Source organism: Empidonax traillii, unplaced genomic scaffold, assembly GCF_003031625.1.
Source record: "Empidonax traillii isolate 1590-97213 ecotype Southwest subspecies unplaced genomic scaffold, ASM303162v1 scaffold2111:size93912, whole genome shotgun sequence".
Taxonomy (NCBI): domain Eukaryota; kingdom Metazoa; phylum Chordata; class Aves; order Passeriformes; family Tyrannidae; genus Empidonax; species Empidonax traillii.
In genome coordinates this window covers 27,146-53,087 of record NW_020957304.1, presented here as the reverse complement: position 1 = coordinate 53,087, position 25,942 = coordinate 27,146, and the positions used below count along the sequence as shown (strand labels likewise).

The window sequence follows — 25,942 nt, the reverse complement described above, 5'->3', positions numbered from 1 at the left end:
CGAGGGTGATCCCTTAGTCTTTTTTTGGATGTAATTGCGGGGAAAAGAGATGCTTGTTGTCATTTGTGATTTTAACCAATGGTGGCTAGCATTAGGAACTCCAGTTCCTGATGCTGAGATGCTCTTGAAGTTCTGTTTTTTGTCCTCAGACTTAAGATACTTAACTTTCATGCCAAAAGAACTTCTACTGGCTGCTGAGTTCCTAAAGCATTTTGCCACCTGAAGAAGCATTTTGTAATGGTGTTTGTTACCTGAGGGCACAGATTCTCTTATTTATTTCTTTTCCCTTTTGATCTTGAAGCCTCCCAACTGAATTGACACTCTCACAGAGCTTTCCCATGTGTCAAATGCTGAAAGGTGTGTATTAATTCATATTTTACACCTTCCATAGTTCCATTACAATGTCCTTTTGGCCATGTCCCGTAGTACTATGTGCAATGCATCGTAGAACTTGTTGGACATACTCTCTGACTACAAGTTTCTGCTTCTATTAATCATGTCTTTGAACATCTGAAATTTGCTTGCATTGGTAAACTTTTTTTTTTTTTTTTAATCCTGTGGCCATCTTCCAAGAAGATAAACACAAGGGTACCAGAATCTGTAAGATTGGCATATTTACTGTTCGTGCAGTCTGACCATCCCACTGTCAGTGAAGCAAATGATGAAAGTACACTCATCGTATCATAACTGTTGTTTCTAATAATTTCCCTTTTGAAGGAGACCTGCTTAATTTTTTTGATGACAAGGTCTCACCCTTCATCAGGGATTTCAGTCTGATGCCTTTGCCTTTGAAAGGGCTGTCTCACCAGGCTTTGAACAGGACAGCCATATGCAGCTCTGCTCATTTGTCTTCATTTTCACCACAGGAGCCTGCAGAAGAGGCTGGTGCTATGATTTAGGTAAAAACTTTTTGAGTTTGCTACAATATGACAAAATGCAAGCATTTTATGGTCATGACAAGCTGTGAATCACCTTCTTTTACCTTATGAAGGGGAGTGATTTAGTCTATCAAATTACTGTATACAGGAGTTTAGCTGTCCAGGGATTGGACACTTTTGCAGATGGTCAGAGCTATTTCAAATAGCCTTAAAGACACTTTTTAGAACTGGAAGGTTCCATGAAGACCTTGACTTCATCAGAAATGCTAATAAGAGTAGAAACTTCGAGTGTTTCTCAAAAAATACTAGCCTCTGCTTCAGGCTGCTGTGGAAGCTCCTTGATATTTGTTCTTGAGAGTTGTTTTTCAACCCAGCCACCTGCAAACAGTGAGTTGATGAGGTAACTTTTTCTGGAGCCCATTGCACCATATGACTGACAGTCTGAAGATGTTGCCTGCACTCACAGAAATTGTAGCAACAACCTGGGGTCAGTTATGTCCTGTGAAGTTCACATCTCTCTTAAGGAGGGCATCTTTTTCCATGCTTATTTTGGTTACCACTAACGTTAGGACACATTCTCTTAGGTATACTCATGTTGCCAAAGGAATTAGTTGTATATGCAGACATAGAAAGCTTGCCGGAATGGGAGATAACTAGGCTCTGGGTTAGCTCAGCTTATGTATTATGGCCATCTTTAGCATGCAGCTATGAATGAGATTGTTACTCAGTCTTACCTTACTAAGATTTCGAATTCATTTGATGCAGTTTTGCTCTTGCCAACAGACCCTGACCCATAGTGGAATTTAAACCAGAATTTGAAACATTGTTCCTTTGTTCCGGTCTTCACCGTTGGTGGCCTCCCAATGGCGTATCTCCATTCCTGAAAGCTGCAGAACAGTTAATTGGAGTTCAGTTTTATTTCATGTGTGCTGCTGCCATGAGGAGAAAAGTCCTTAAGTGTCTGTTCATCTGGGAACTCCAGGGACTCTCCTCCAGGTGAACAGCATTCCTTTGAGGGGTGCAGTTTGGAGATGGCTGGTGCACTGATGTACACATAGACAGTTGCTTGAAGGAGACAAGCCACTTACTGTTCTGTTACTGCTCCTCTGTATCTCTGTTGTTCATTTACAACCTGTCCTCCTTCCCTCTTTGCCGAAGTCCCTGGAAGACTTGTAGAGAGTCATAAGAACTTTAAAAAGGTGTTCATTGCATATTCTGTGGCCACAGGCAGAGAGAATTTATGCATGCCTCTCTAAGTACTACTCAAGTAAACTATTTCAGCGAACAGCACTTGTATGGAAGTGTGGTCACTGTGAATAAACAGGAAGTAGTCTTTCTGAAGTTCCTCGGGTGAAGTGGCATGGAATAATTCAGGGGTTTGGCCACTGGTGTGCTCTTGACCTACTGCCTCATGTTTGTGGAAGGTGATTTTCCAGCTGTTTGGCTCCTGAAGGCCAAGCAGCTCATTCCTGCTGTTCTGTGAGGATGCTGTTCAATCCCCACAGTGGGATTCTTGCTTTGTTCCAGCTATATTCTCTGCATTGTATCAGAGGGGAAGGTGTTGAACTAGATGACCTTTAAAGGTCCCTTCCGACCCAAACCATTCTGTTCTTCAGCGCTGATGAGGCTGCACCTTGAGTACTGTGTTCAGTTCTGAGCATCTCACTATAAGAAAGACATTAGGGTGCTGGAGCATGTCCAGAGAAGGGCAGTGGAGCTGGGGAAGGGTCTGGAGCACAAATCTTATGAGGAACAGCTTGAGGGAGCTGGGGATGCTTAACCTGGAGAAAAGAAGGCTCAGGTGGGACCTTATAACTCTTTACAACTACCTGAAAGGAGCAATAGGACAAGAGGAACTGACCTCAAGTTGCACCAGTGAAAGTTTAGGTTGGATATTAGGAAAAATTTCTTCACTGAAAGGATTTCAGGCATTGGAACAGGCTGCCCAGGGAAGTGGCAAAATCACCATCTCTGGAAGTGTTCAATAAACACATGGATAACAATTCTTAGACCAAACATATTTTAGAATAACCCTGCAGTGCTCTATGCCTGCATTTTCTGAACATGAGATGTAGAAAATCCAGCCAAATATTTTAGAAGGAACAGAACCAGAAGACCCCTGCCTTGTACCACACCAGTCTGCTGCTAATGACAAGGAAATTTTACCTTTCCAAATAAATGATTTAATATGAAACATTTAGCTTGCTCCAGCAGACAGTGGCAATAGTTCTGCACTAAAACACCGGTTCCTTCAGGCTGCACCTTTTCTGAAAACAAGGAATGTCTGCTGGACCCATGCCTGCTGCCTGCATAGCTAAACCTGTCTCCCTGTACATTCATGCCTGTGTGGGCTTGCTCTCCATCATGATGTACAATGTTATCTCTGGGTGGGAAGAGGACAGCTGACTGAAGATATCAGGACCTTCTTCCAGCTTCAATCCCTTCTCCTAAATGTTGGCTTGTTTTACCGCAACAGCACAGCTGATTCCATAGGAGGAGACATTCATGAGAGGCAGGAAGGTACTGCTTCCTCTGCGTGTGGATGTGTATAGTAACTGTGCATTAGGGAGAAAAGCTGATCTGATCATGGAGAGGGACTCTGGAAACTGGGTCCAATCCATGCAGTTTCCAAAGTTTGGGCTGTGGTTGAGACAAATGTGGGAAAAGGAGTTGTACTTGAGCAAAGTCAGACTGGTGAGGGTTCAACGATGTTTGCTCTTTGCTTAAAATGGCAGTGCCAAGTACCTGGTGTGGGAAAATCAGGTAAATATGTCACAGGTTTTTACAGTGAATCCATCTGTCAGTCTGTACCTTCCTGATGCAGTTTGCCTGCTTAACACTATTTCATCAGCATTCAACTGCCTGCTCATTTCCACCTTCCTTCTCTTCCTTCCACTTGTCAACAAAATACCTGTGGTGCTTGTTTGTATGGATGTGTTCCATGTATGCAGCTGTTACTGTACAGCCTCTGGAGAGGCTGCCTCTGCCAGTCTAGGTGGTCTTGTGCACTCTGAGGATCTAGTTTCTGTACTTAGACTGGACAAAAATTAAACAATACTACGTTCTGTGGGATGTTGTCTTCTGCATTAAAGGCTTATTCTGGTGCTTGGTAATTGTTTTAGCATTCTCTTGTCTGAAAAAAAATATCTTGCTTGAGAGCCTTTCAAACTGAGACTGGAGAAGTTGTTTTAAATTCTTTCTAAGATGTTTAAAAAGTAAGCAAGTCCCAGAAATTTTAGACCTGCAGCTGTGGAGGTTTTTTTAATATAAAATAAAATATTGGGGAGTCTTCAACACATCGTTCCATTTAAATGCCTTTTTTATATGTTACAAGGTGTGATATAATAAAATCTCTTTAGTCAGTACTGTTTGGTTATCAGAAAATTGGAGACTGAAAAGCCTGCCTTTCCTTGCTAGTATAATAGATTTCTTATTATAGCTGGCTATCCTTTCTTATAGCTGGTTGTTATTATTTTTCAACATTTTACTTTCTTAAAAAAAGAAATCTTCATGTGCTTATTAAAAAACCAAAACTAAAGAGAAAAAGGTGTTCAGATATACATGCTGTGTCATCATCTTCCTTTGCCCCTTCTGTCTTTGTTCCTCTAGACGTATCAAACAAAACATAAAGTCTAACATTTAGAAGAGACATTTTCATACTTTTGATATAATACTTTTAATACATTTTAAATTTTTAAAAAGGTGTAAATAACTGATGATTTGTTTTCTTTCTTTTTAAATTAGGGGTTTATGTCTTCAAATTTGTTAAATTAGAAATGTTAAATGGGTACTTTACCACTGAAAAGGTAATTTTTTTCATCTGTAATTCCTTAAAGTAGGTAAGACTGGAGGTTGTTTTGTGTAAGTGGAAAATATTGCAAGTGCCAGCGTACATGGAGGATGCTACTTAACACACAAGATGCAAATAGATGTGTCCAGGGAGCTTTCAAGCAGGTTTAGCTGAAAATTCATCTTACACTGGAAAAGAATTTCTGTTATGTGTGTCTAAATGTTAATGTCATGCAGAGCTATGAGTATCGTAAATGTCTGTTAGGAAACTGATCCCTAAACCATAAGTGTTTATTAATTCAAATGTCACGGATTGTCATGTGTCTGTCTGTGATTATCAAGCTGCCATATTCTTACAGCTGAAATATGGTAAATTCTGTTTACAGTTACAGATGCTGTTAGAAAAAAGGCTATTTTATCTGTACTTATATGTTGAAAGGGTCCATTATATACCACCACCCTGTACTAATAAGCATTAAAAGTGGCTTTATTTTCTGTCGTTCCTTTACAGAACAAAAGAGACGAACATCTTTTGAAAAAAAGAAATGTTCCTCAAGAAGAAAGTTTAGAAGATTCTGATGTTGATGCTGATTTCAAAGCAGTAAGTTCCTTAATTCTGGAATTATTTTAAAACTTTAGTGACGTCTCCAAACAATGTATTCTGTTGTCTTGCAGTTATTTGAAAGCAAATTGATGATTTGATTGTATTAAATGTTTGAAAAGCCTGTAATTTAGCAGTAAAATTACTAAAACACGTTTTTTTCTTTTCAAGCAAAACGTAACACTAGAAGCTATACTGCAGGTATGTTACATTTACTTTTTTTTTTTTTAACTAGAAGTGTGTGTTCTGTGCATTTTAGTTTTTACTGTTTGTTGGGTTTTTTTTCAGAACGCCACAAGTGACAACCCGGTGATCCAATTGAGTGCTGTCCAAGCTGCAAGGTAAAAATAAATAGATAGAGAAATGTGATTTCTACACATTTTTCATTATGAAAGTTACTTACTTTATTTTTACTCCTAATTTCACAGAAAACTCCTCTCCAGTGACAGAAATCCACCTATTGATGACTTAATAAAATCAGGAATTTTACCAATTCTGGTAAAATGCCTAGAAAGGGATGATAAGTAAGTATTCTTTTAAAAATGCTTGCCTTTACTGGAAACTGGCATCCAAAAAATATCTCATTATTTGAAATGAAACTGAGGATTCACAGCACCATATAATCTGACACAGTGGATCACATTCCCTGGTGATAAATCATATGTTCTCCAGGGCTATTTATTCTGCCACTGAAATGTCATTTTATTTTTTACAGCCTGTTTGAGCATATCCAGCTAATGGAGAAAACCTTATTGTATTTCTCATTGGTTTTGAATATTTCAGTCTTTCACTGACTGTTTTTAAGAAACCTGCCTCAGACTTGTTGTCTTGTGTATTTGTGTGAAGGCAGAGAACACACCTGGCTGTGAACAGGGGGCTTTTCCGGAATACACTCATTATTAGCTTAAGTTTCTAGTTCCTTTCCTTCTCACTGCAAGGTGGGTTTCCTTCTGGCTCTCTGCTGCTCTCTTATGTGATGGTACAACATGGTGAGCATGCATGCTCTCTGCTGTGATTCTTTATTGGAAGACAAGAGCTTCAGTAAAGAAAGTAGAGAACACTGAGCATGTAGTTGCAAGAATTTAATGACATGTAAAAAAAATGCCATATTCCACAAAGCATGAGCCCCTTATTCAGATAGATGGAGATTAACACAGCTGAGGTAAATGTTTTAGCCTGTCTCTGGTCTCAGGCAGCCATAAATGTATTTATAATATTTTCATTTGAATGTATTTATAATATTTCCAATTTCAGTGTTATTTCTGCAGCCATGAGGGCTAGAAACTTCAAAAATGCAATTTGGTATTTTTTGGTTGCTGCAAAACTAGGAAGTGCAAGTAGCTTTTTTTCTAGCTTGTTTAACAAAACAGTTGCTTATAAGGCAGCTGGCAATAATGTTCAAATCAGGATACCATTTTTAAAATGCCTGCCTGCTCTAGAAGTAGATGGTTCAGTGCTCTGAAAATTCTTTGAATTTGAATTTTCTGCTAGTTTTTGCATGATTTACCTTTGTAAATGTTTAATAAGTCTTTAAAAATTGAACTCAACATCCCTAGTAAAATCTTAAAATGCTTTGGAAATTAATACACAAAAAAGCAGGTGTAATAAGCAGGTACTGCAACATGATTGATAAAGACAGAAAAATCATGGAAATGAAAATCAGTCACTTAACGATAAGTATTCTCTGCTCCTCCTGTAGCCAGACTTGCTGTTATGCCAGTGACCATAAACTGTAAACTCTCTCGTAGCTTCCAGAACTCTTAACCTTTAGCATTTGCTTGAACAACAGTTTTCATGGAACCTGTTTTAGTATATTGCTGTTGGCATAGACAACAGTTGAGAGAGATCTTGGAAGAGATGTTACTCCAGCTTTCATGATATTTGTAACTAATTTTATCTGCATTTAGTAAGTCAAATTTAATACAGATATGATGCTGTCTTTCAATACAAGTGCTAGATTTTTCTTTTGTCTGTGGTGGAGCAGAAAAATTTCTGTATCCCAGTATACCAGCTTGCACTTGATCTAGGATGTAATGTTAGAAGAATCGAGTTTGGTTGATTGTTTGGATTTTTTTTATTACAAATATTAATTCAGAATGATGAATGGTTTACACAAAGTCATAGAATGCAAGATCTCCTTTTTTCTTACAGATTTTCCCTGAGATGTTCAGGGATAGAGGGGTGTTTTTTTAAATTTTAACCCAGTGGCACTGCTTAAATGTATATCTCAGAGTGGATTCATCTAGTAATACTGAAATGAAACATAAAATAGTCTTCAGATCATGTTTCAACTTACTACTGTAAAATTATTTCATTACAGTCCTTCATTACAATTTGAAGCTGCATGGGCATTGACTAACATAGCATCAGGCACTTCTGCACAGACTCAAGCTGTTGTACAGTCTAGTAAGTATTACAGTCTTAGGGGGGTATTTTTGGAGGGGTGGATATTGTGGGGGAAAGGGAGTATTTGGATAACAAATGCTATTTGTTATAAAATCATTCAAATATTAAATACATGCCTGTCCTCTTTTTCTAAAAATTTCAACATTTGCTCCTAAACATTAATCTGTTTGTCTCTAAGGATTAATATTAAGGATCCTAGACTTGATTTTCCCATAAAGAAGACAGAGAATGACAGATGTTAAAATGAATGTGACAGAATGTTAGTCCTTTCTAATTCTCATTTTGATTTCTGAAATCATGTACCATTAATTGCTCTATGGCTAAAACTTAAGTTAGGAAGTAATTCTTTCTACCTCAAAGGTGTGTTCATAAATCTTATTAAATTTATTAAATACATACACTTATGTAAGGTTGTACATTTAAAGGAACAGTTAAAAAACTACCATCCTTTCCTTGACTGCATGATTAATATATCCTGTACACACAGCATTTGTTGTGCTGCCTTCGTTTCTTGCTTAATCAAACAGTGAGAAAGAAACTGAAAAGAGACAGGAAAGAAACTCCAAAGATAATTGAAGATATATTAATCAAATAAATTTTTCATTACTATATATATAGCTTTTATGTATCAGCACACTTATCTGAAAGCAATCACCTTTATGCTAATTACAATGTTTTGTCATTAAACGGGAGACTATAGATAAACAAATATATAATACATTGTCTGAGCTTATTCATATTCCTGTTTTTTATTGGAAAACAGTAAGTCAGTTGTTTGATTTTTTTTTTTTAAAGTGTATGAGCCTACCTTTCAAATCAAAATCTGGTTTGTATGTTTTCATAGCTAATAAAATATCTCATTAGATTCTGTACAGTTAAGATATTGGAGCAATAGAATAAGAATGCTTATCAAAATGAGCTCTGGATAAAAATCCAAAGCCTTTTTAAAAAACTCAATATCTTGAGTTTGTTTCAAAAATTCCTGATGTGATTGGGGAACTCTGTTTTTGGATTGCTTTTCTGGTGTCTAAATATCTTTGAAAAATCTACTCCCAGGTGTTTTCTTCCTTCTCAACTTTGTTCACTGGCTAGTCATTGTTTTCTTCCTTTGTCGTGTCCCACAGTGTTATCCTGTTTGAATAAATGAATCTGACAGAAAGGCTGTTTATAGTATTAGTTTTGCAGGAAAAAATCTGGAAAAAATCTAAAGAAAAAAATTAAAAGTAGAATAAAAATATGTACAGCAAAGCTGAAAGCATTGTTGTTACCTGAAGAATTACTAGAAGTTCAAGTTGAGATCTTTGTCTCCCAAAATCTGTTTAGTTAATGCTTGAAAAGAGCAAAATGTAATAGAATGATTTTAAAGGAGCAGAAAGCATTTTCAGCTTTACTCATGAAGAGAAAAGTAGGGGAAAACAGCTTCCCAGCTCTTCTCCCTTTAGATAAAGGATGGTTTGAGGAAACAAAGCAACAGATCCTTGCAGCTACAGAAGAGGCTGGTGCAGCCTAAATACAAAAGAGGCAGCCTCCTGCAATCAAGAGGGACAGATGGAAGTTGGAAGGCCCAACAAAAGAGATGTACTATACACAGACTAACTTCTTGGCAGGGGCCAATTTGGAGGAAGAGTAATTAATTTTCTTGAGAGCAGTAGATCAGACAACCTGCAACTCATGCTCTCTCAGGTTGTCCTCCTTCCTGAGTGTTGATATGAAATAATTTAATTCCTGGTTTTGAAAGCATACCTGGATTGCAGTCTTAATATAAACTACATAGTTGACCCTCCTCTCTGAAATATGTTGAATGCACGTATGACTGAGGTGTAATCTTGTAAATCGCTGAGAAAGAAGCTAAAATATTGCACTTGAGCTAATGGAAGTGGGATGATTGTTACAAGAAGAGTGAGTGTTCTTAAGCAACAGTGTGCTGCTGTCCCTCCTAGCTTGTCAGTTAGAAGCAATTGGTGAATTACTCATCTAGGGTGGGGAAGGAATTTTAGGTTGTCTTTATTCTTCATCACTCTGTATTTTTCAGGAAAATACATCAGGGCTTTTTTGGCTTATTATCACGTTACGTGATCAACAGAATATTGATTCACAGTTGCTCACAGATTGTATTGCAATTTTTTAAAATTTCTGAAGCTATTTTTGCAAGAAAATACTTTTTAACAGTTTATAAATAGATCTATTTTACTTAGAAAGATTAGAGGATGAGTACGATCATATATAGATTTAACTTGCTGCAAGAATGACTGTATTTCAAATGGTATGGGTTGTCTGAAGGAAAGTAGTGCATGGGAATAGTAGAGGGATGGTTTCTTAGCTCTACTAAATGTATTTAATTCCACAGAGAATAATATCTAAAATCAGTACCACTTCTTTCATCTGGTATGTTGCTGGTGTTATATAAGAGCAAATTAAAATGTGTCTTAGTACTGGCAGATGGATGTAAATCTTCACTGCATATGGAAACTAACTATAGCCACCTCTTGGGAGGAAGCTATTTTCTTGAAGTCAGGATATGAAGCAGGTTTGCACAAGTAGGCATGTCATTCTGCTGGGATCTTGGATATGGATACCTGGAAAGTCTGAATTACCAGGATAAGAAACCTCACACCTGCATACTTGAGGGTCTTGCATTTCATTTTGACAAATATGGGGAAATGTTTAAGTGTGTGTTTTTTCCCTTCTTTAGATATATATGGAAATGTTTAACTGAGGTTTTAAATGTCCATCATAATAGAAACATGAATAAAGCACAGTGCAGGAAGTGTTTTGTATAAATCATTGGAAGTGCTGTGCACATACCATGTTTCAGTATAAGATAAATCCAATATTTGCATTCTGCAGATGCAGTACCCCTCTTCTTGAGACTACTTCATTCACCACACCAGAATGTTTGTGAGCAAGCTGTCTGGGCTCTCGGAAATATTATAGGTAACTCTTGTTGTTTTAGTGATTTGAATTCAGGGAGCGTTCCATTTTAGAATTTGACTTTTTAAACATTGGCATTATCATATGAGACTATGTTTCCTCTAAATTCTGTGGCTTGGTATAATTGTTTTTAATGTGTAATGTGGCCAGAATCATATATGTACCTCCTATTTTTTTTCTAAATAATAGTATCTCTTGCTATGCAAAATATTAACAGGATAAATTTTGTGTCTCCTAAAATATACATACATAACTGTACGTATGTATATTTAATTAAGCGGCACCTTTTAGTATTAGACTACTGGTGAGGAAACATAGAATTTCAGTATCCCAACATGTCATTGCATACATTTCAAGATTTTCCATTTTTAATGTAATTTCTTTTACAACAATTTTCATTTCTGTAGGTGATGGTCCTCAGTGTAGAGATTATGTCATATCACTGGGAGTTGTCAAACCTCTTCTGTCCTTCATCAATCCCTCCATTCCCATCACCTTCCTTCGGAACGTCACATGGGTCATTGTAAATCTCTGCAGGAATAAGGACCCCCCACCGCCTATGGAGACAGTTCAGGAGGTAAATAAAGAATTACGAGACAGATGATTTTTTTTACTCTGGGCTAGAGACCAATTGTATGAATTTATGCATGTTTTTTGTCACTGTGCACATGTCTTGTGCCACTTACCAGTTGTTAAATGACCCATTTGGTGGTTCTTGCTAAGGCTCTAATAAAGGTATTTGTAATATCTGAAACTGAGCAAGACTGAAGACTGATGAGATATACATCAAAATGGACACAACAAAAAATTAACACATAAGAAAGTGTTAACATACTCAGCATTTCATGTTTTTATTTTTTTAAAAAGGCTACAAATATGATTCTGTATATAAAAGTATTCAAATGTAATTTTCAGTAAGAGCAAATGTAAGTAAACTAATGAATGTAGTGTAGTTTGTGTTTTGACTAGCTGTCAATGACTAGCAGTCAATGCCAAGTCCCAGCCTGAGGCGAGAAGCATCTGAAAGTCCTTTTAAGCTGGTGAACAGAGCAAATGCTGTGTTTATAGAACAGACACAGTTAGTAAAATGGTGCTATTTGTCTAGAACTATAGTTGTAATGTAAATAAAGTTCTTCTTTTAAGATAAATGTTTTTGAAGCCACATGAAGTATGATACTGTTAACTAAACTTTATTGACATTTTTTAAGTGAAGCAAAGAACAGAGAAGCTTTTACATGTAATACTTTACTAAATAAAAACCTCTGTTCTTAGCAGTCTTATCACAGCTCGGTTTTATATTTTCTCCATATGTGATTATAAAAATAAAACTTTAATCTAAGAGGTTGCATGTATTGATACTAGGCTAATGATTTTTATTGTATGTGTGGTAACAAAGCTTTCAAAACAGCAGGCGTGTATCTTATCTCTGTTTGCTTGTTTTCCCTCAAAATACAATCTGCATTTTGTCTGTCTGAACTATAGTACTGTCTCATATTTTTACAAATTTTAAATATAATACACATATTTTTGTCCGTACTTTGAGGGATTGACCAGCTGCTGGGAAGTGTGTGAATACAATATGCTAATGCAGACTCAAGCTAAATTGTGACTGCAGGACTTGGATTCTTGATTGTACTGCTAGTTTTATTCTACTGTAATGACTGATGAACTTCTTTTCAGATTTTGCCAGCATTGTGTGTTCTCATTTACCATACAGATATAAACGTAAGTACTTTCCAAAGTTTTTGATATTTAGATTCTTTGTTTTCTCTAGAAAGAAAATGCTGCAGGATTGTGTTTAAGTAGCAAACTTGGTTTTGTGCTTTAGTTTATTCATAATTAAGTAGTAAATACACAATTAAATATGAAGACCAATATAACTGTAGACCCTCAGAACACGAAAAAGAAAGTGCAAATACACTTCTGAAATACCTTTTCTAAAAGTGGAGATTTTTTTATCCTTTACACTAGAAGTATAATAAAAAATCCTATCTTGCAGAACTGAGCTCTATAAAATGAAAGTGCCAGCTTTAGCATGAGCTTCACTTTAATTCTGCCCCAATTTATAATTTTGCATAGATGATATATAATGCATGTGTAAAAAAATACATACAATTCCACATATCAATCAAATACTGTAAGTGTAAACCTGACTTTTGTAACCTATTGGGTGCCTGACTTTGCAGCCTGTTCACTGAAGAAATAACATGTGAAAATACATTTAAATAAACAGCAATAAACTATTGTTTTCTGGCACCTTTGACAACCTTCATGTTTATATACTAAACCTTCAGTACTTCCCACATTCCTGCTCCATGGGTTTACCTATATTTTTCCAAGTAAGGTCCTTGGAAGTGTGAACTTACTTTCTAAAGCCTTACATTGGGACTTCAGAAACAAAGATCTTTGTAACTAAGGTTACTGAGCTGCTCTTCTTCTCCTGTCATGACTTTGTAATCCCTATAGTGATCCTTTAATGTAGGGAAGAAGGAAGTGAACCCTTGTGGTGGGTCTGGGGATAAAGTATAAGGTTGGTGGAACTGTTGTTCATTACTTCCACGCTGTAGTAGTGGTATTTCTGCTGCTCTTTTAATGGTGAAGTGGGCTTGGCTCCACGAAATATCTGCACAGTTTAATCTGGGATTTTGCCAGGGTTTTCCCAGTGTAATGTGTGGGAGAGAGCACATGGTGACATTTCAATGCGTAACTTGGACAAACCTGAATGGAAATACATAGCAAAGCCAAATATACTTTTAACCTATAGGCTGTTTTCCCCTGCCAAATCTGAAAGCTTTTGCAAGCAATGATTGTATGAGAGCTTACTGAAGTAGATATGAGAATCTGTGATTCCAGGTTTTGACTGATCTCAATTAGGGTGTCCGTCATTTTGATCCTGAGAGTCAGGTGCTAGTTTGGAGGTACCAGTCTGGTCCCAGCCTCTCTGTACTGGAGCAGCAAACCTATCTTTGGAGATGAGTCAGTGATGCAGGTAGGTCAGCCCACAGTCCTGTGAGCACTTCTGGCGGCTGCTGCTCTCGTCACCAACAGGGTTGTGGGGCAGCAAACTGGTGAGGCACCATCTCTCACTGCTTCTGCTGCGATAGTGGCTCCACTGCAGCACATTCTGCTGTCCCTGCAGCATAGGAGATGAGGGCAGCAGCAGGCTGTGTCAAGAGAACATTAGGTCTGTGCTGGCTGGCATCTGCAGCTGGGTGGAAGCAGCCTGTGGGGCAGGACTGTGAAGTCCTTCCTATGTTTTCAGTACTGCAGTATTCAGCTGTCTTCATAGCTGTATATTTTAAGTGGTTATCTATTTTAAAAATAGACTAGATCCTAGAACCTCAACAGATAATGTCCTTTGTGGGGTCTAGATTTCTCTTCCTGCAGTTCCTAACATCATCTCAATGTGATGTGATATCCCTCTTTCTGCTGGCTTTGTTTCTGCTTCAGATACTCCTTTCAATGACTGTAACTTTTGTACCTTTCTTTTTTTGAGGGCTTTCAAATCATCCTTATCAAGTCATCCATGACTTAGCCTTTATTTTCTTTAGGATACTCAAATTGCCCTGCCGGATAGGCATTTCTCTGTGGGTTTTGCTTTGCTTGAACACTTGAGTAGTTGCTACCTTACAATATTTGCTAGTTCTTTAGTTGGTATAAGAACTCCTTTTTTTTGCTGTGGATTTTATTCTTAGTATGAAGGCAGAAAAAGTGCAGTTTCACTTGAGAACTGCACTGGGTCAGAAATGCTGAGGTATAGATAGATGCATTAGAGACTAAGGAAATTATAAATTCCATAATCAAAAGATAGCACAGCTAACAAATTATAGCAGTGCTAAGGAGGCTGGGTTGGTATTTTCTTCAGGGAGTTTCTAGCACAACTACTTACCTGCGTTGGTTGTCTACCTTGTAAATGCAAATCAAGCCCAACACTGTACCTTTGTGAGATGATGTAGGCTGTCACTTTCTGCCCCAAAACGTGATATTTAATTAAAAAGGAATTTGAGAGGACGTGTAGTATTTACTATGATGGAACAAATGGCCCTATTTTTTATAGTTATACATAATCTAGCATTTTACTGATTAGGTCTTATCATAATCATGTTTCAGTTTTTCTTAACTAAATTGCATGCTTTTTCTCCCCACCCTCAAATATATGGAATGTTCACTAGATTAAGTTTCCATTATATGGATTTTTCTGTTCAATGTGTAAACCATGTTCTCTCCAATTTGTAGATTCTTGTGGACACTGTTTGGGCTTTGTCCTACTTAACAGACGGTGGAAATGAACAGATACAAATGGTGATTGATTCTGGAGTTGTACCTTTTCTAGTTCCCCTTCTGAGTCATCAGGAGGTTAAAGTTCAAGTAAGTCTGGTTCATTTGCTCTTGGATAGTCTTTTGTAAGCTATTTGCTAAAAAATGTGCCTTAGAGCATTCATTAGTGGAGTTACTGAGATAAGCATTCATAGCTACATTTTGTGCAGGTAAAAGTGAACAAAAAGTGTTACCTACACTGGGGGAAAAAGGATTATTCAAATGAAAGAAAACTCAAGCAAAACAGTTCTGATAACGTTTTAAGTAAAGTGACAGGTTAAACATTAACTGTGTGATTACCAGGGGTGCCTTCCTTTAGGCCTAAAATATTTAATGACAACAGATTTAAACTTTTCTGGAATTCAAGTTATATGTGCTCTTTCTGTTGCTGCATACATGCTAGTGCATATTCTGTCTGAGTAGCTCATGGAAGTTAACTAGTATTTTAGGACCTTTTGAATGTCAAAATATTTGCAGATGCTGAGTCCTTTTGGTAATTTTGTAATTAACTATGAAAGGTAGGTTGACTGAGCTTGTTCGATTAATTTCGAAGACAAAGGGAAACTAAAAGTTAGTTAATGCGTGCTTGGTTTTTATAAACCAACCGCTGTAATGGGGAGGTTTTTTGTGTATCTGTGCATTTTATGTGTTTGTTTAGTTTGTACTTTGGATGAGACTTGGCTGTCTTGAAATTTGTCAGACTGGTTCACCTGATAAAAAGGAGTCTCTCCAGTATTCTGTCACTCGTAAGGCATTTACTGACCAATGCATAAAGATACAAAGTCCACTTCTGAAAGTCAGCTGAGACTCAGAAAAGTAGTCGTGATGTTTTGAATGCCCTAGTGGAAGATGAATGGAGAAGTAAGCAACGTTGGCAGACATAGTCAGAGCCTAGCAGCCACTATTGTAATTGTAAGACAGATCAGATACATGATGGATTAATCATCTGTTGTTTTAATATTCTTTTAATTTCTAATCTATACACTTTTTGAGTTGAGCTGCAGTGCATTTATTCGGTGATGTACTGTGTGTTTCTCTTTTGATGAAACAGTACCCATTTTTGTGATGTAACTCAGAGAATTAAGTGCTAAATTGCATTTTGCAAAGTGTTTTTTATAAAGAGACATCTTAAAATTATCTTTGTTTTAGCATAAGTAACAGCAATGTCTTTAACATGCAATTTTTTTTCCTTCCCACTTTGGATATTCAGACAGCAGCACTGAGAGCAGTAGGCAACATAGTAACTGGTACTGATGAGCAGACACAAGTTGTTCTCAATTGTGATGTTTTGTCTTATTTCCCAAATCTCCTGACGCATCCAAAAGAGAAGATAAACAAGGTATGATTTGTTTCTTCCTAACTTAATATTTTTGTTGAACAAATAATGCAGTAACATGTGGAATATTACAGAAGCATTTCTGACAACTATTACTTCCAGCATGTGAGCAATTTTGTATAAAGTTGCAATCTTTGAGGCTGGTGCTTAATCGGGGCTGAAACCAAACATCCATAGAGAATATCCCTGCATTGGTGTTGATGCCTCATGCTTTCTGGGAGGACTGATGGTTTTTGCTTCAGAGTGTGATACTTTTTCCTTTCATTTGCAAAGTGAGTAAGTGGGTAACTTCGGTTACTGTTTTCCATAAACAAAGGCTGTTACTTTTGGTTGAGTCTAGTGATTTGTATAAGAGTGATCCAGTTTTTCCACTCCACCTTTTCATAGTGAAGTTTATTCTCTTGTCCATCTTCACCTTCAAGGAAGGAGGGTATACCACTGCGCTTTTCTGAAAATTGTCCCTGAATCTCCTCTCCTTCCTTTTGGCAGGCATAGTCACTGCCGCAAAGATTGGATGGAATAGGGAAAGTCAGATGAAACAATGTGATCAGGGCCCTCTTTTCCAGAGCTGTATTTCATGTTATTTGGCCTTTTTTTTTTACTCATTGCACCATCTTCCACTGCAGAGATGGAGCTGGCTGAGGAAGAGGCTTTTTGGTTGAGCTTACGTGATTCTCCCAGTTAGTGTATGTACAATTGAGGTGAAATCTGTTTGTGAGGAATCTCTGTTTCTTCAGGCCTTGTCAACTGTGAAGAGCTCTGAAGAAGTTATCTTTGACAGTCTCAACTGATGTGATTTATTTTTTCTGCCCTTCTAGCGCTCACAAAAGAATGATGAAGAGCTCTTTTGAATGCCAAGGGATTGTTTTTATGTAAGAGGAGTCTAGAAGTGCTTTGAATTTTGTTTCAAGTGTATATTGTGAGGGCAAATACAAATAAAAGCAAGATAACACATCCCTAAAAAAGTGGAAACTTGTTATGTTTTTTTCCCCGCAGTGATTCATAATTGGCTGCTTGACACATCTGTTTGACTTTTATTTAAGATTGGAGCCTCTTTGAGATGTACTGGATTGCCTTGACAAGTATCCCCCTTTGCAACCAGGAATTTTTAACTTCCATGACATAGATTTTAGCTGTGTGAATGAACCTCCAGAAGGAGTAACTGCTGAGCACAGTCACAGGGCAGTCCTGTCTGATACTTGAATGAGCTTTGTGAGCATCACTTCATGTTTCAGGAAGAAAATGGGATGTGGAATTAGTCTTCCTTGTATCATGACAGAAAGCTACTACTGAGCTGTCAGTGGTCGGATTACAGGATAAGTCCTTTTTTTATGAGGCTTTACCAGTTTTCCTATTTTCTTTGCAAAACTGATTGAAAGTTTAAAGCCTGTCTGTGACTCCAGCAGTGCAAAGTGGGTATAAGGTTTAAGTTGGTATTGCTTCTGATGTATGGAGACTCCTTAAGTAAAAAAAAGTCTAGCCCTGTGATATAATCATATCAATTTTACATGGATTCCCTGCATCTTTGGCTTTCATAGTGCAATAAAAGTTTGTGTGCTAGAAGTGCTACTGGAGAAGAAACCTGTTTAATGATTGGTCATGGTATGGTTTTAGGTTTTGCAATGGTTTGGTTTGATTGGGTCCTTTTTTTTTCATCTGTTCACTAGTTTTTAGAAGTGTTTTGCTTTTTTGTTTTCTCCTATTGTAGGAAGCAGTTTGGTTCCTTTCCAATATCACAGCAGGAAACCAGCAACAAGTTCAGGCTGTAATAGATGCTGGGCTAATCCCTATGATCATACACCAGCTGGCTAAGGTCAGTCAAACTATCAGCTATGCAAGTTGTCATCCTCTTTTTATAAATCTGACATGAGGAGTTTGTGATTTTTAATAAGTTTGACAGATGTTTCCATGCTAATTTTAATGAGCTAATAATTTTATTTTTTAGGGGGACTTTGGAACACAAAAGGAAGCTGCTTGGGCAATTAGCAATTTGACAATAAGTGGGAGAAAAGATCAGGTATGTGTAGTGGGATTTCAATTTGTCACTAAAATGTTGCATGTGCAGCCATTTGTAAGAAGCACAATGTTGAAAGCACTTTTTGTTTTTTAATTATTAAGGTTGAATACCTTGTACAGCAAAATGTAATCCCACCGTTCTGCAATCTGCTCTCAGTAAAGGATTCTCAAGTGGTACAGGTGGTGCTGGATGGCCTGAAAAACATCCTGATAATGGCTGGTGATGAGGCTAGCACAATAGCTGAAATTATAGAAGAGTGTGGAGGTAAGACCTTATTAGGCTTTGAAAAAAATTAATTTGCTGGATATTCTGTCTTCCCCTCACCACTGTTGATGTTTACTGCAGCATTATTTACACAGGCTATTTGAGTAAACAAGCAAGACTTTTTTAATGAGAAAAATTTCTTTTTTTTTTCCTATTTAGTTCAGTTTGGAGATGGTCATGTGTTAAAGATGGTCAATTCTTAAAGGAGTTTTCTGTATCTTAGGTAGTTTTTAGGGTTTTAGGCTTAAATAAGAATTGCACTTTTTCATTTTTTTCATTTGATAATTGCACATACTTTGTCCTGTCGTAAAACACACGATTCTTTTTCCAGTTCATTGCCTTGGAAGAAGTTTTAGGATCATAATTTCATCAACAGATCAAAGCATGATGAGGAGTCTTTTTGATATTGTAATCCAAGTTGTAACACATGCTAATTAATGTATTTAGTAGAGATACTGAAGAATGTAATAGACTGGAAGCTTTTCCCTTGTGTTATTCCACATCTGGTTTGAAAATATGACTAGTATTTTAGCTTCTCTGAGTGTGAGGCTTTGTTACCTTGATGTTTGAAACTCATAGGCAACGCAGAAATGGAGACACTTCTTTTTGGTGGTGCGTAGAAAGCACAATGACTAAACCAAAAGCTATGTAGTATAAAGAAGTCTTAGAAAATAGAGAGAGTTTTAGCTAAAAACAGAGAAGATTCCTTTGTTCATAAAATGGAAGACTCCATAGCATAAAAAGTTCACAAACTACTTCTCTTTCCTCTCAGATAGCTGCTGTGTAGATAATATTTTCAAATGAGCTACATTTATTCTAGTATGTTTCAGTAGTAATGTTTCATAATTTTTCTTATTTTCTTCTAAGTGGTCAGTAACTGGTTTAAACGTATAAAACTCTTCTCCATTTTCTTTTATTCAGGGTTAGAGAAAATTGAAGCCTTGCAACAGCATGAGAATGAAGACATTTATAAACTAGCATTTGAAATCATAGATCAGTATTTCTCTGGTGATGATGTAAGTATGTTAAAGATGGCAGAGTATATGCATTGTGCTGTTAGCTTATTAAGTACATTGTCATTGTTCCTCAGTTACAATTGTTATGAACATATGTTATCTGGAAAGTCAGTTTTCCTGCTCCTTGTTCAGTATGGTTTCCCTCAATTTGAAGAGTTTCTCTATACCAGGACTTTTCTTCAGCAACATCAAGAGGACTGCTCTAGTTTTGCCTTATAAATTGATGACACTGACCTAATTTTGTCACACTGACCTGTAAATTGACATATAATTACTTGTGATTAGAATCTAAACAGTTCTCTGTCTCTCCTTTTTTACTTTCTCAGACATCAGTCTGTGGAGGGGGCAGCGGATCCTTACTTTAAGATAGTTTCTGTATTTTAGCTCCGTATTTGCTCAGTCTGGATTCTTCATTGAAAAGAGTCATCAAAACTCTTAACTCTTTCTGCAGCTGATGGATCTAGGCTATCCAGTATTTTGTTGCACCCAGATTAGGTATTTTGACCCTTTGGTTCTAGCTCTTCCTGCTGTTGGCTGCTTTCAAGGCCCTGAGAAGCACTTTAACAAGCAATTTGAAGGCAAGTTATCTTTTCTGGGCCATCCAGGGTGCCTGTAGTTCTGCAGCCTAGCAGAACTATGTCTTCAATTCTTCTCTTAAATTGAACTCTCCAGATGCCAGCTCTAACTTCAGGACTCGATAGTTTTCAGTTCATAGGCCCAGCATGTGATTGGGAAGTTACTCAGCAGAAGTTATGATACATGAAAAGTTCCCTGTGCCTGTAATGATTCTCTGAGCAGTGTCCTAAGGTCTCCATAATGACTCTGAGACTTCTGCGTCTAACTGAAGAGCAGTCTAGTTGGTGTTCATGGAAAAATACCCCACTGAGGATAGGGATGCATTTTGTGCATTTACTTTTTACATTAACACATTTAAATCTATGCCTGATCAGCTGAATATGCCTCCTTTAATCAGGAGCAAGACTTTCCTTCAGATTATCATTTATATCATTACTATACTTTCTGGAGCTTCTCAAACTCAAAATTGTAGAAACTCCATGATTGGGAGACAAAAGTCAAAACATGAAACCAGGCAAATTGTTGGGCAATAGCTGTAAGTAGGAAAATAACCCTTGTTGTTTAAAGATTGGTGAAAAGAAAAAGAAAAGAAGAAGGGGAGGAGAGGAAGAAGAGAGGGAGAGGAGAGAAATCTCCAAATTGCCCTAGGAAGACAAGAGACTGATTATGTTACCCTGCTTGGTAGTGTTAAGATGTAATACCCATGGACTTCCGGATCTTCTGTATTCTCATTAGATGTTGCTGGCTGCTCGATGTCCCTGCATTGTAAATTCCATCTGCTCCTTTGCTGAGCTCTGTAAAATGGCACACGTGTGTACTTTAGGACTGGCACTAACAGCTTCCTGACTTTAGTTTCTTGTGTTTAAGGCAGGTGGACTTAGGTAGTGTTACTTTGTAGTATTTCTGTGCCAGACAGAAGTGCTAATTATCAATTCACAAACATTTTGCAAAGCATTCTGAAACTGGATTCAGTCTTCACGTGGGCATGACATGCCCCATGCTTCCTCCTGCAGATTGTTGCGTGTCTCAGAAACCTATTTAGACCCCCCACACAAGGGCTCTTACCTGTTTCAGAATGGCACACGGTCTCAAATGAGGCTCAGAGAAAAGCTGGTGATTTTGAGGAGGATGGGTAGGGCTTGAAGTTGTGCATATTGATGCTACTGACTATGTTATTTGCTGTTCCTTGAGGCAGTAAATACCTATATTCTAGCAGCTCTGAGGAGGCTGGGTGAAGTTGGCTACTGATGCCTTTCACTCTGTATCCCTAGAGCAATGAAGTGGTTTTGGTTTAAAACCAAATTCAGATTGCCTTTATGACAGCTATATAAAACTGCTCTGAAATGAAGAATTCTCAATCCTTCAAATTTTGATAGGAGATACTGAGGACTCTTTTAAGCTTTATATAAGTATTTCTATCAGCTGCTGATAAAAAATTATTTTCATGTTGAAGGGAAACAGGAGAAAGTACAAAACTAATTTTGGAATTCACAACTAGTGATTAGCCAACTCCAGAAGTACTAAAAATTGGCATTGAAAATTAAACTGCACAGCTAAAATAGCAACTACTTGACCAAACAGCAGCATGGTCCCTAACCATTATAATTTTCTGTTTGCCTGATGATACTAGAACAGAGTTGATGTTTGTTTTTTTAAAACATATTTGAGGAATTGAAATGGAAAAAATAATCTAATTTTATTGCTATAATATTAAAAATAATAAAAAAAAAGAAAATACGAACATTTGTGAATCTCTTCTACACATACCAAATTGTGCGGGGAATCAGCCTCTCATGTGTTTTTGTTGTTGTATTTTGTAGATCGATGAAGACCCCAGTCTCATTCCTGAAGCCACTCAAGGAGGTACTTACAACTTTGACCCAACGGCCAACCTTCAAACAAAAGAATTCAATTTTTAAGTTCAAAAAAAGTGCAGCTTCTCTTGTCCCACACCAGTACGAAGCACCACCAGATGGCTACCAAGTGAAGAAACAAAAGGCTCCAAGACACACATGCCTCTTCGTTTTGATGCTTCTAAAGCAAGCCATGTATTGGTCACTTTGCAGTTGCCAAACATCACTATCACATGGACTGTAAATGCATATGCATGATCTCTTAAACTGTTTCAGAATTCTTTTTAACAGTCCCAACTACCTTTTTTTGCCTTTTTCCTGGTGCCACATGCTGACAACCGCAATCTGCAGTTTTGTTAAGAATATTCCATAGTGGTGGCACGTTGGCTTTCCACGGAAAAGTAGCTTCTTTGGAAAATGGTGCGCTGTGGATCAAGACACTTTGGTATGATGCATACATTTTGGAAGACTTTACAGGGGCCCAGTTTGCTCTGAGCCTCCATCGTCATCCTCCACAAACATATTTTCATATACTTTATGTGGAAGAATAGATTCAAAAATGCAAGCCAAATGAATTTCATTGGTGAAACTGAAATAAAAGTAACTTATAAAAACACAACACTTGGCAATTGATTAAACACTTAAGTTTAAAACAAACAGAAAAACTACTTCAGTTATCAGTAATTGATGTTCGTTCATTAACTGCCTCAGAAACCAGGGTTGGAGAATGAACTGTAGATTTGGACTGGTAAAGCTTTTGCCATTATACCTAATTTTTGAGAACAGCGAGCCCTATTTGACCACTCACTTCAGCCTGTGTGTTCCTGCTGTTTTGAAGTAATCAAATGCTGTGCATGGTATTTTACCTGAGCTACAACCTGTTATGGACTTGAACTTCTGTTTAAGCTGAAAGCAAGAGTCCCAGACTGTAGAAAAAAAATTCTGTCCAAAAATGTATTAGTTAAAAAGAATCTTGCTTTCATCTTTCAGTAGTCAATATCTTTCGTTTTAAATTGATAATTGGATATGGTTGATTTATATTGGGTTTAAACTGTGGAGCTTTCATGTTTACTGTAATTTAGTCTTAAACTATTTTTTACTTAGTAACCAGTGCTTATGATGATGTGGTTGGCAACAAACCAGCAACTACTTAGAAGCGTCATAAAAGCTTCATTCTTGGAGTATTGGAAGAGTAATTCAGAAGTTAGTCTCAAATCTTATTCATGTGATTAAAAACATACAAACTGGTTGATGTGTGAGGCTGTCTGGAAGCTGCCGTTATTCAGCATAAACCCGATGTGCAGCGCACATTAAATAACTTTATATAAGGTATGTGAAGTCATTGCTTTTGGAAAATCGCCTGACCCAGTCACTTTCAAAGGGATTTTGGTATTGCTGGGGCGAAGATCGGTAATTTTGAAATTCTGTAAGCTATCACACAAACTGGTTTTGTTGCTGTTGTTTACTGGGTGTAATTTCCCAATGCATTGATGTGAAGGGATAGAAAAATCTAAACTAATTTAGTTATTGGATGTGGGTTGTATTTACTGTGATGAAGATAAGGACAGATGCCATCAGAGCTTTGTGGATCAGCTGTTTTTCCACTGATGAACAACACATAGCAGGTGTGCATTCATTAAATATATATCTGCCAAGGTGGAGCCACTTTAAAGAGTGAGTTGTCTTGTATCTCAGCTGGATACAAGCGTATGTTTAAACTGCAAGATTTTTACTTGCTAGATAATCTGTTTTAATATAGTGGTTTGGCCTCTGATTATTTATAGGTTTTATAAATTTTAGAATCAATTTCTCTTTAAGGTGGCTCAGATTTTTCAACTCTTGTGCACATAAAATTGAGTTGAAGTTCATTGTGCCTTTTTTCTTTTCCCAAAAGTTGAGTTGAAGCTTCATATGGTAACTGCATCCTATTCACACACTATAGTCTAAAATCTTGAAACTGTGTGGTGTTCGCTAAAAAACTAAACAATAAAAAGTCAAAGTTAGGTAAGGTCACAAAGTTTTTGTGAAATTAGAGTTCCAGCAGATGTCTAATTCAGTCTAGTCTTCTGTACACCACATAGACTGATGGATACCTGGTTCAGCCTACACTCACTATTATCCTAGAGATTACATACAAATTGATACTGAAAAAAAAAAACCAAAACAAAACAGTTTTCCACTACTGTAAAGATTTGATCTTTTTCTTGCACTCAATGCATTACATTAAAAGTGAACATCGGAGAACTGGGTAAGGCGGGACAAAGCATTTGCTCAGTTCTTTCTGCTGTGACCTTATCAGCTTTTGATTGGGATTGCACCATTTCATAGTTAATAAAGGAAACAAAGTATATTGCTGCACTTTTACGTTTTCAGAACAGTGTTTAAAATTGCATTGTTTTTATTATTTTTTTAAACTATCAGTTAAAATAGACTAAAACGTTCTTTCAAAGAGGCATCTAAATGTGTTCCTAATTTTGTATATGGGCTTAGGTTTTGTAACCAATAAAAAGCTGCTATCAAATACTATAAAAAAATTCAAGAACTTATTTTGAAGGTTATGGAACTGCTTAGTCTTCATGGATTGGCTTAGGGGTTTTTGTCTTTGACTAGATATTAGTTAGCAGAACTCCTCATGGAAGTTTGAAGTATGTTACAAGAATGAATAAAGTGAGCTAATGCAGTCATCTCTGAAACTGGATACGGAGTTTTATACTTTGTATGAAGATGTTTCCCAAGTGTGTACAGAAAGCTGTGGTAAGTGGGCTGCAGCAGATCCCCGTAACTTGAATAGTGACTTCAGTTCAAAGGTTTGAAGGGGGGCCATAGTGTCAAGGAACTTTCACAGTCGTCATCTACCTCCAGAAATGTCCTTTCTGGGCCCCTGGTGCTAGGCTGATTACAGATCCTGCACTAATTTTAAGCTTGGGACACTGCACAAGTGGGCCCAACTCCTGCCCAGTGTGCGTTGGGAGGGCGTGTACACCAAAACTGGCCTTAGGCGGGAGACTGCCTTCCATGGCTCTCCAGAGCTGGGAGGAATGGCCAGAATCCCTCTCCCCAGGCACCAGTGACCCCATTGGGGTGCTACTTGGGAATAGATTGGAGCCGTCAGAGACTTGCATTGTCCAGCAGCCTGGACAATTAGTACAGTCCTGCTTTAAGTATGGGACAGCACCCGTGGAGGGAAACCTCTTAAACTGCTTGGAAAGGTGCCTGTGGCTGCAGCTATTGCTTTGCCATCCTTTCTCTGTGTCAGTCGGCTGAGTCGCCTTGAGAAATGTTTCTCCCCATGGGTAGGTTAACCATGGAATGAGCTTCCAGTGCTGTATTTAAGTCTTTACAATCCAAGGGGATATAAAGGACAAAGATTTCATAAGAACCTAATTCCCATTTCCAAAAGCTGTTTAATCCCTTTGGTTCCTTCAAACTTTCAGTTGACAAACTGAATTGTGTTGGGTTTTTGCAACCTGTTAATCATCCATTAGGTCTTACCTAAGGGACCTGAGAGACACTACACTGGAATAAATAATGCATTATTTTAAGAGATGTTTTATTTAGAGAGAATAAAACCTTGAAGATACATTAATGTTCCCCATACTTCTAAAAATATAAACACTTTAATTTTGTTTGCTTCATCTTCTAAACAGAGAAATGAGTAAGAGGATCCACTGGCAGGCAGATTTTAAATTTTTTATTTTTATCTCAGTGGACTGAATGATAGTTCAGGTCCACTTTGTTATTCTGCTCTGATCTATAATGCCCTCCAGATTCTGAGCGTCTTTCAATGTAGTCATTTCCACCAAATCAGCCCCGTTGCGCTGTGTTCCTTTTATTTCATTGCATAAAAAGTACTCCCTTTTGTGGCATAATTATGCTTCTATTCAAACATATGTAGGACAACAAATTATGCCAGGCCATTAGGAAGCCCTTTTCAGGAAGAAAAGGAAAAAAAAAAAAA

At 37.3% G+C, this 25,942-nt stretch overlaps 1 protein-coding gene across 2 annotated transcripts in view; it reads left to right on the top strand.

Annotated features, from left to right (window-relative positions):
• KPNA3 (karyopherin subunit alpha 3) overlaps positions 1-24,510 on the top strand; it is a 54,600-nt gene extending 30,090 nt beyond the window's left edge. For both annotated transcript variants that reach the window (XM_027909414.1, XM_027909415.1), the window contains exons 3-17: positions 5,179-5,268; positions 5,440-5,469; positions 5,557-5,609; positions 5,697-5,792; positions 7,589-7,674; positions 10,522-10,608; positions 11,013-11,182; positions 12,286-12,330; positions 14,842-14,973; positions 16,133-16,261; positions 17,967-18,071; positions 18,204-18,275; positions 18,377-18,539; positions 19,461-19,555; positions 21,952-24,510. In XM_027909414.1, the coding sequence (XP_027765215.1) occupies positions 5,179-5,268; positions 5,440-5,469; positions 5,557-5,609; positions 5,697-5,792; positions 7,589-7,674; positions 10,522-10,608; positions 11,013-11,182; positions 12,286-12,330; positions 14,842-14,973; positions 16,133-16,261; positions 17,967-18,071; positions 18,204-18,275; positions 18,377-18,539; positions 19,461-19,555; positions 21,952-22,050 (1,452 nt within the window). In that variant the 3' untranslated portion in view covers positions 22,051-24,510. The remainder of the gene's footprint in view (positions 1-5,178; positions 5,269-5,439; positions 5,470-5,556; positions 5,610-5,696; positions 5,793-7,588; positions 7,675-10,521; positions 10,609-11,012; positions 11,183-12,285; positions 12,331-14,841; positions 14,974-16,132; positions 16,262-17,966; positions 18,072-18,203; positions 18,276-18,376; positions 18,540-19,460; positions 19,556-21,951) is intronic.
• The last annotated feature ends 1,432 nt before the right edge of the window (positions 24,511-25,942 follow it).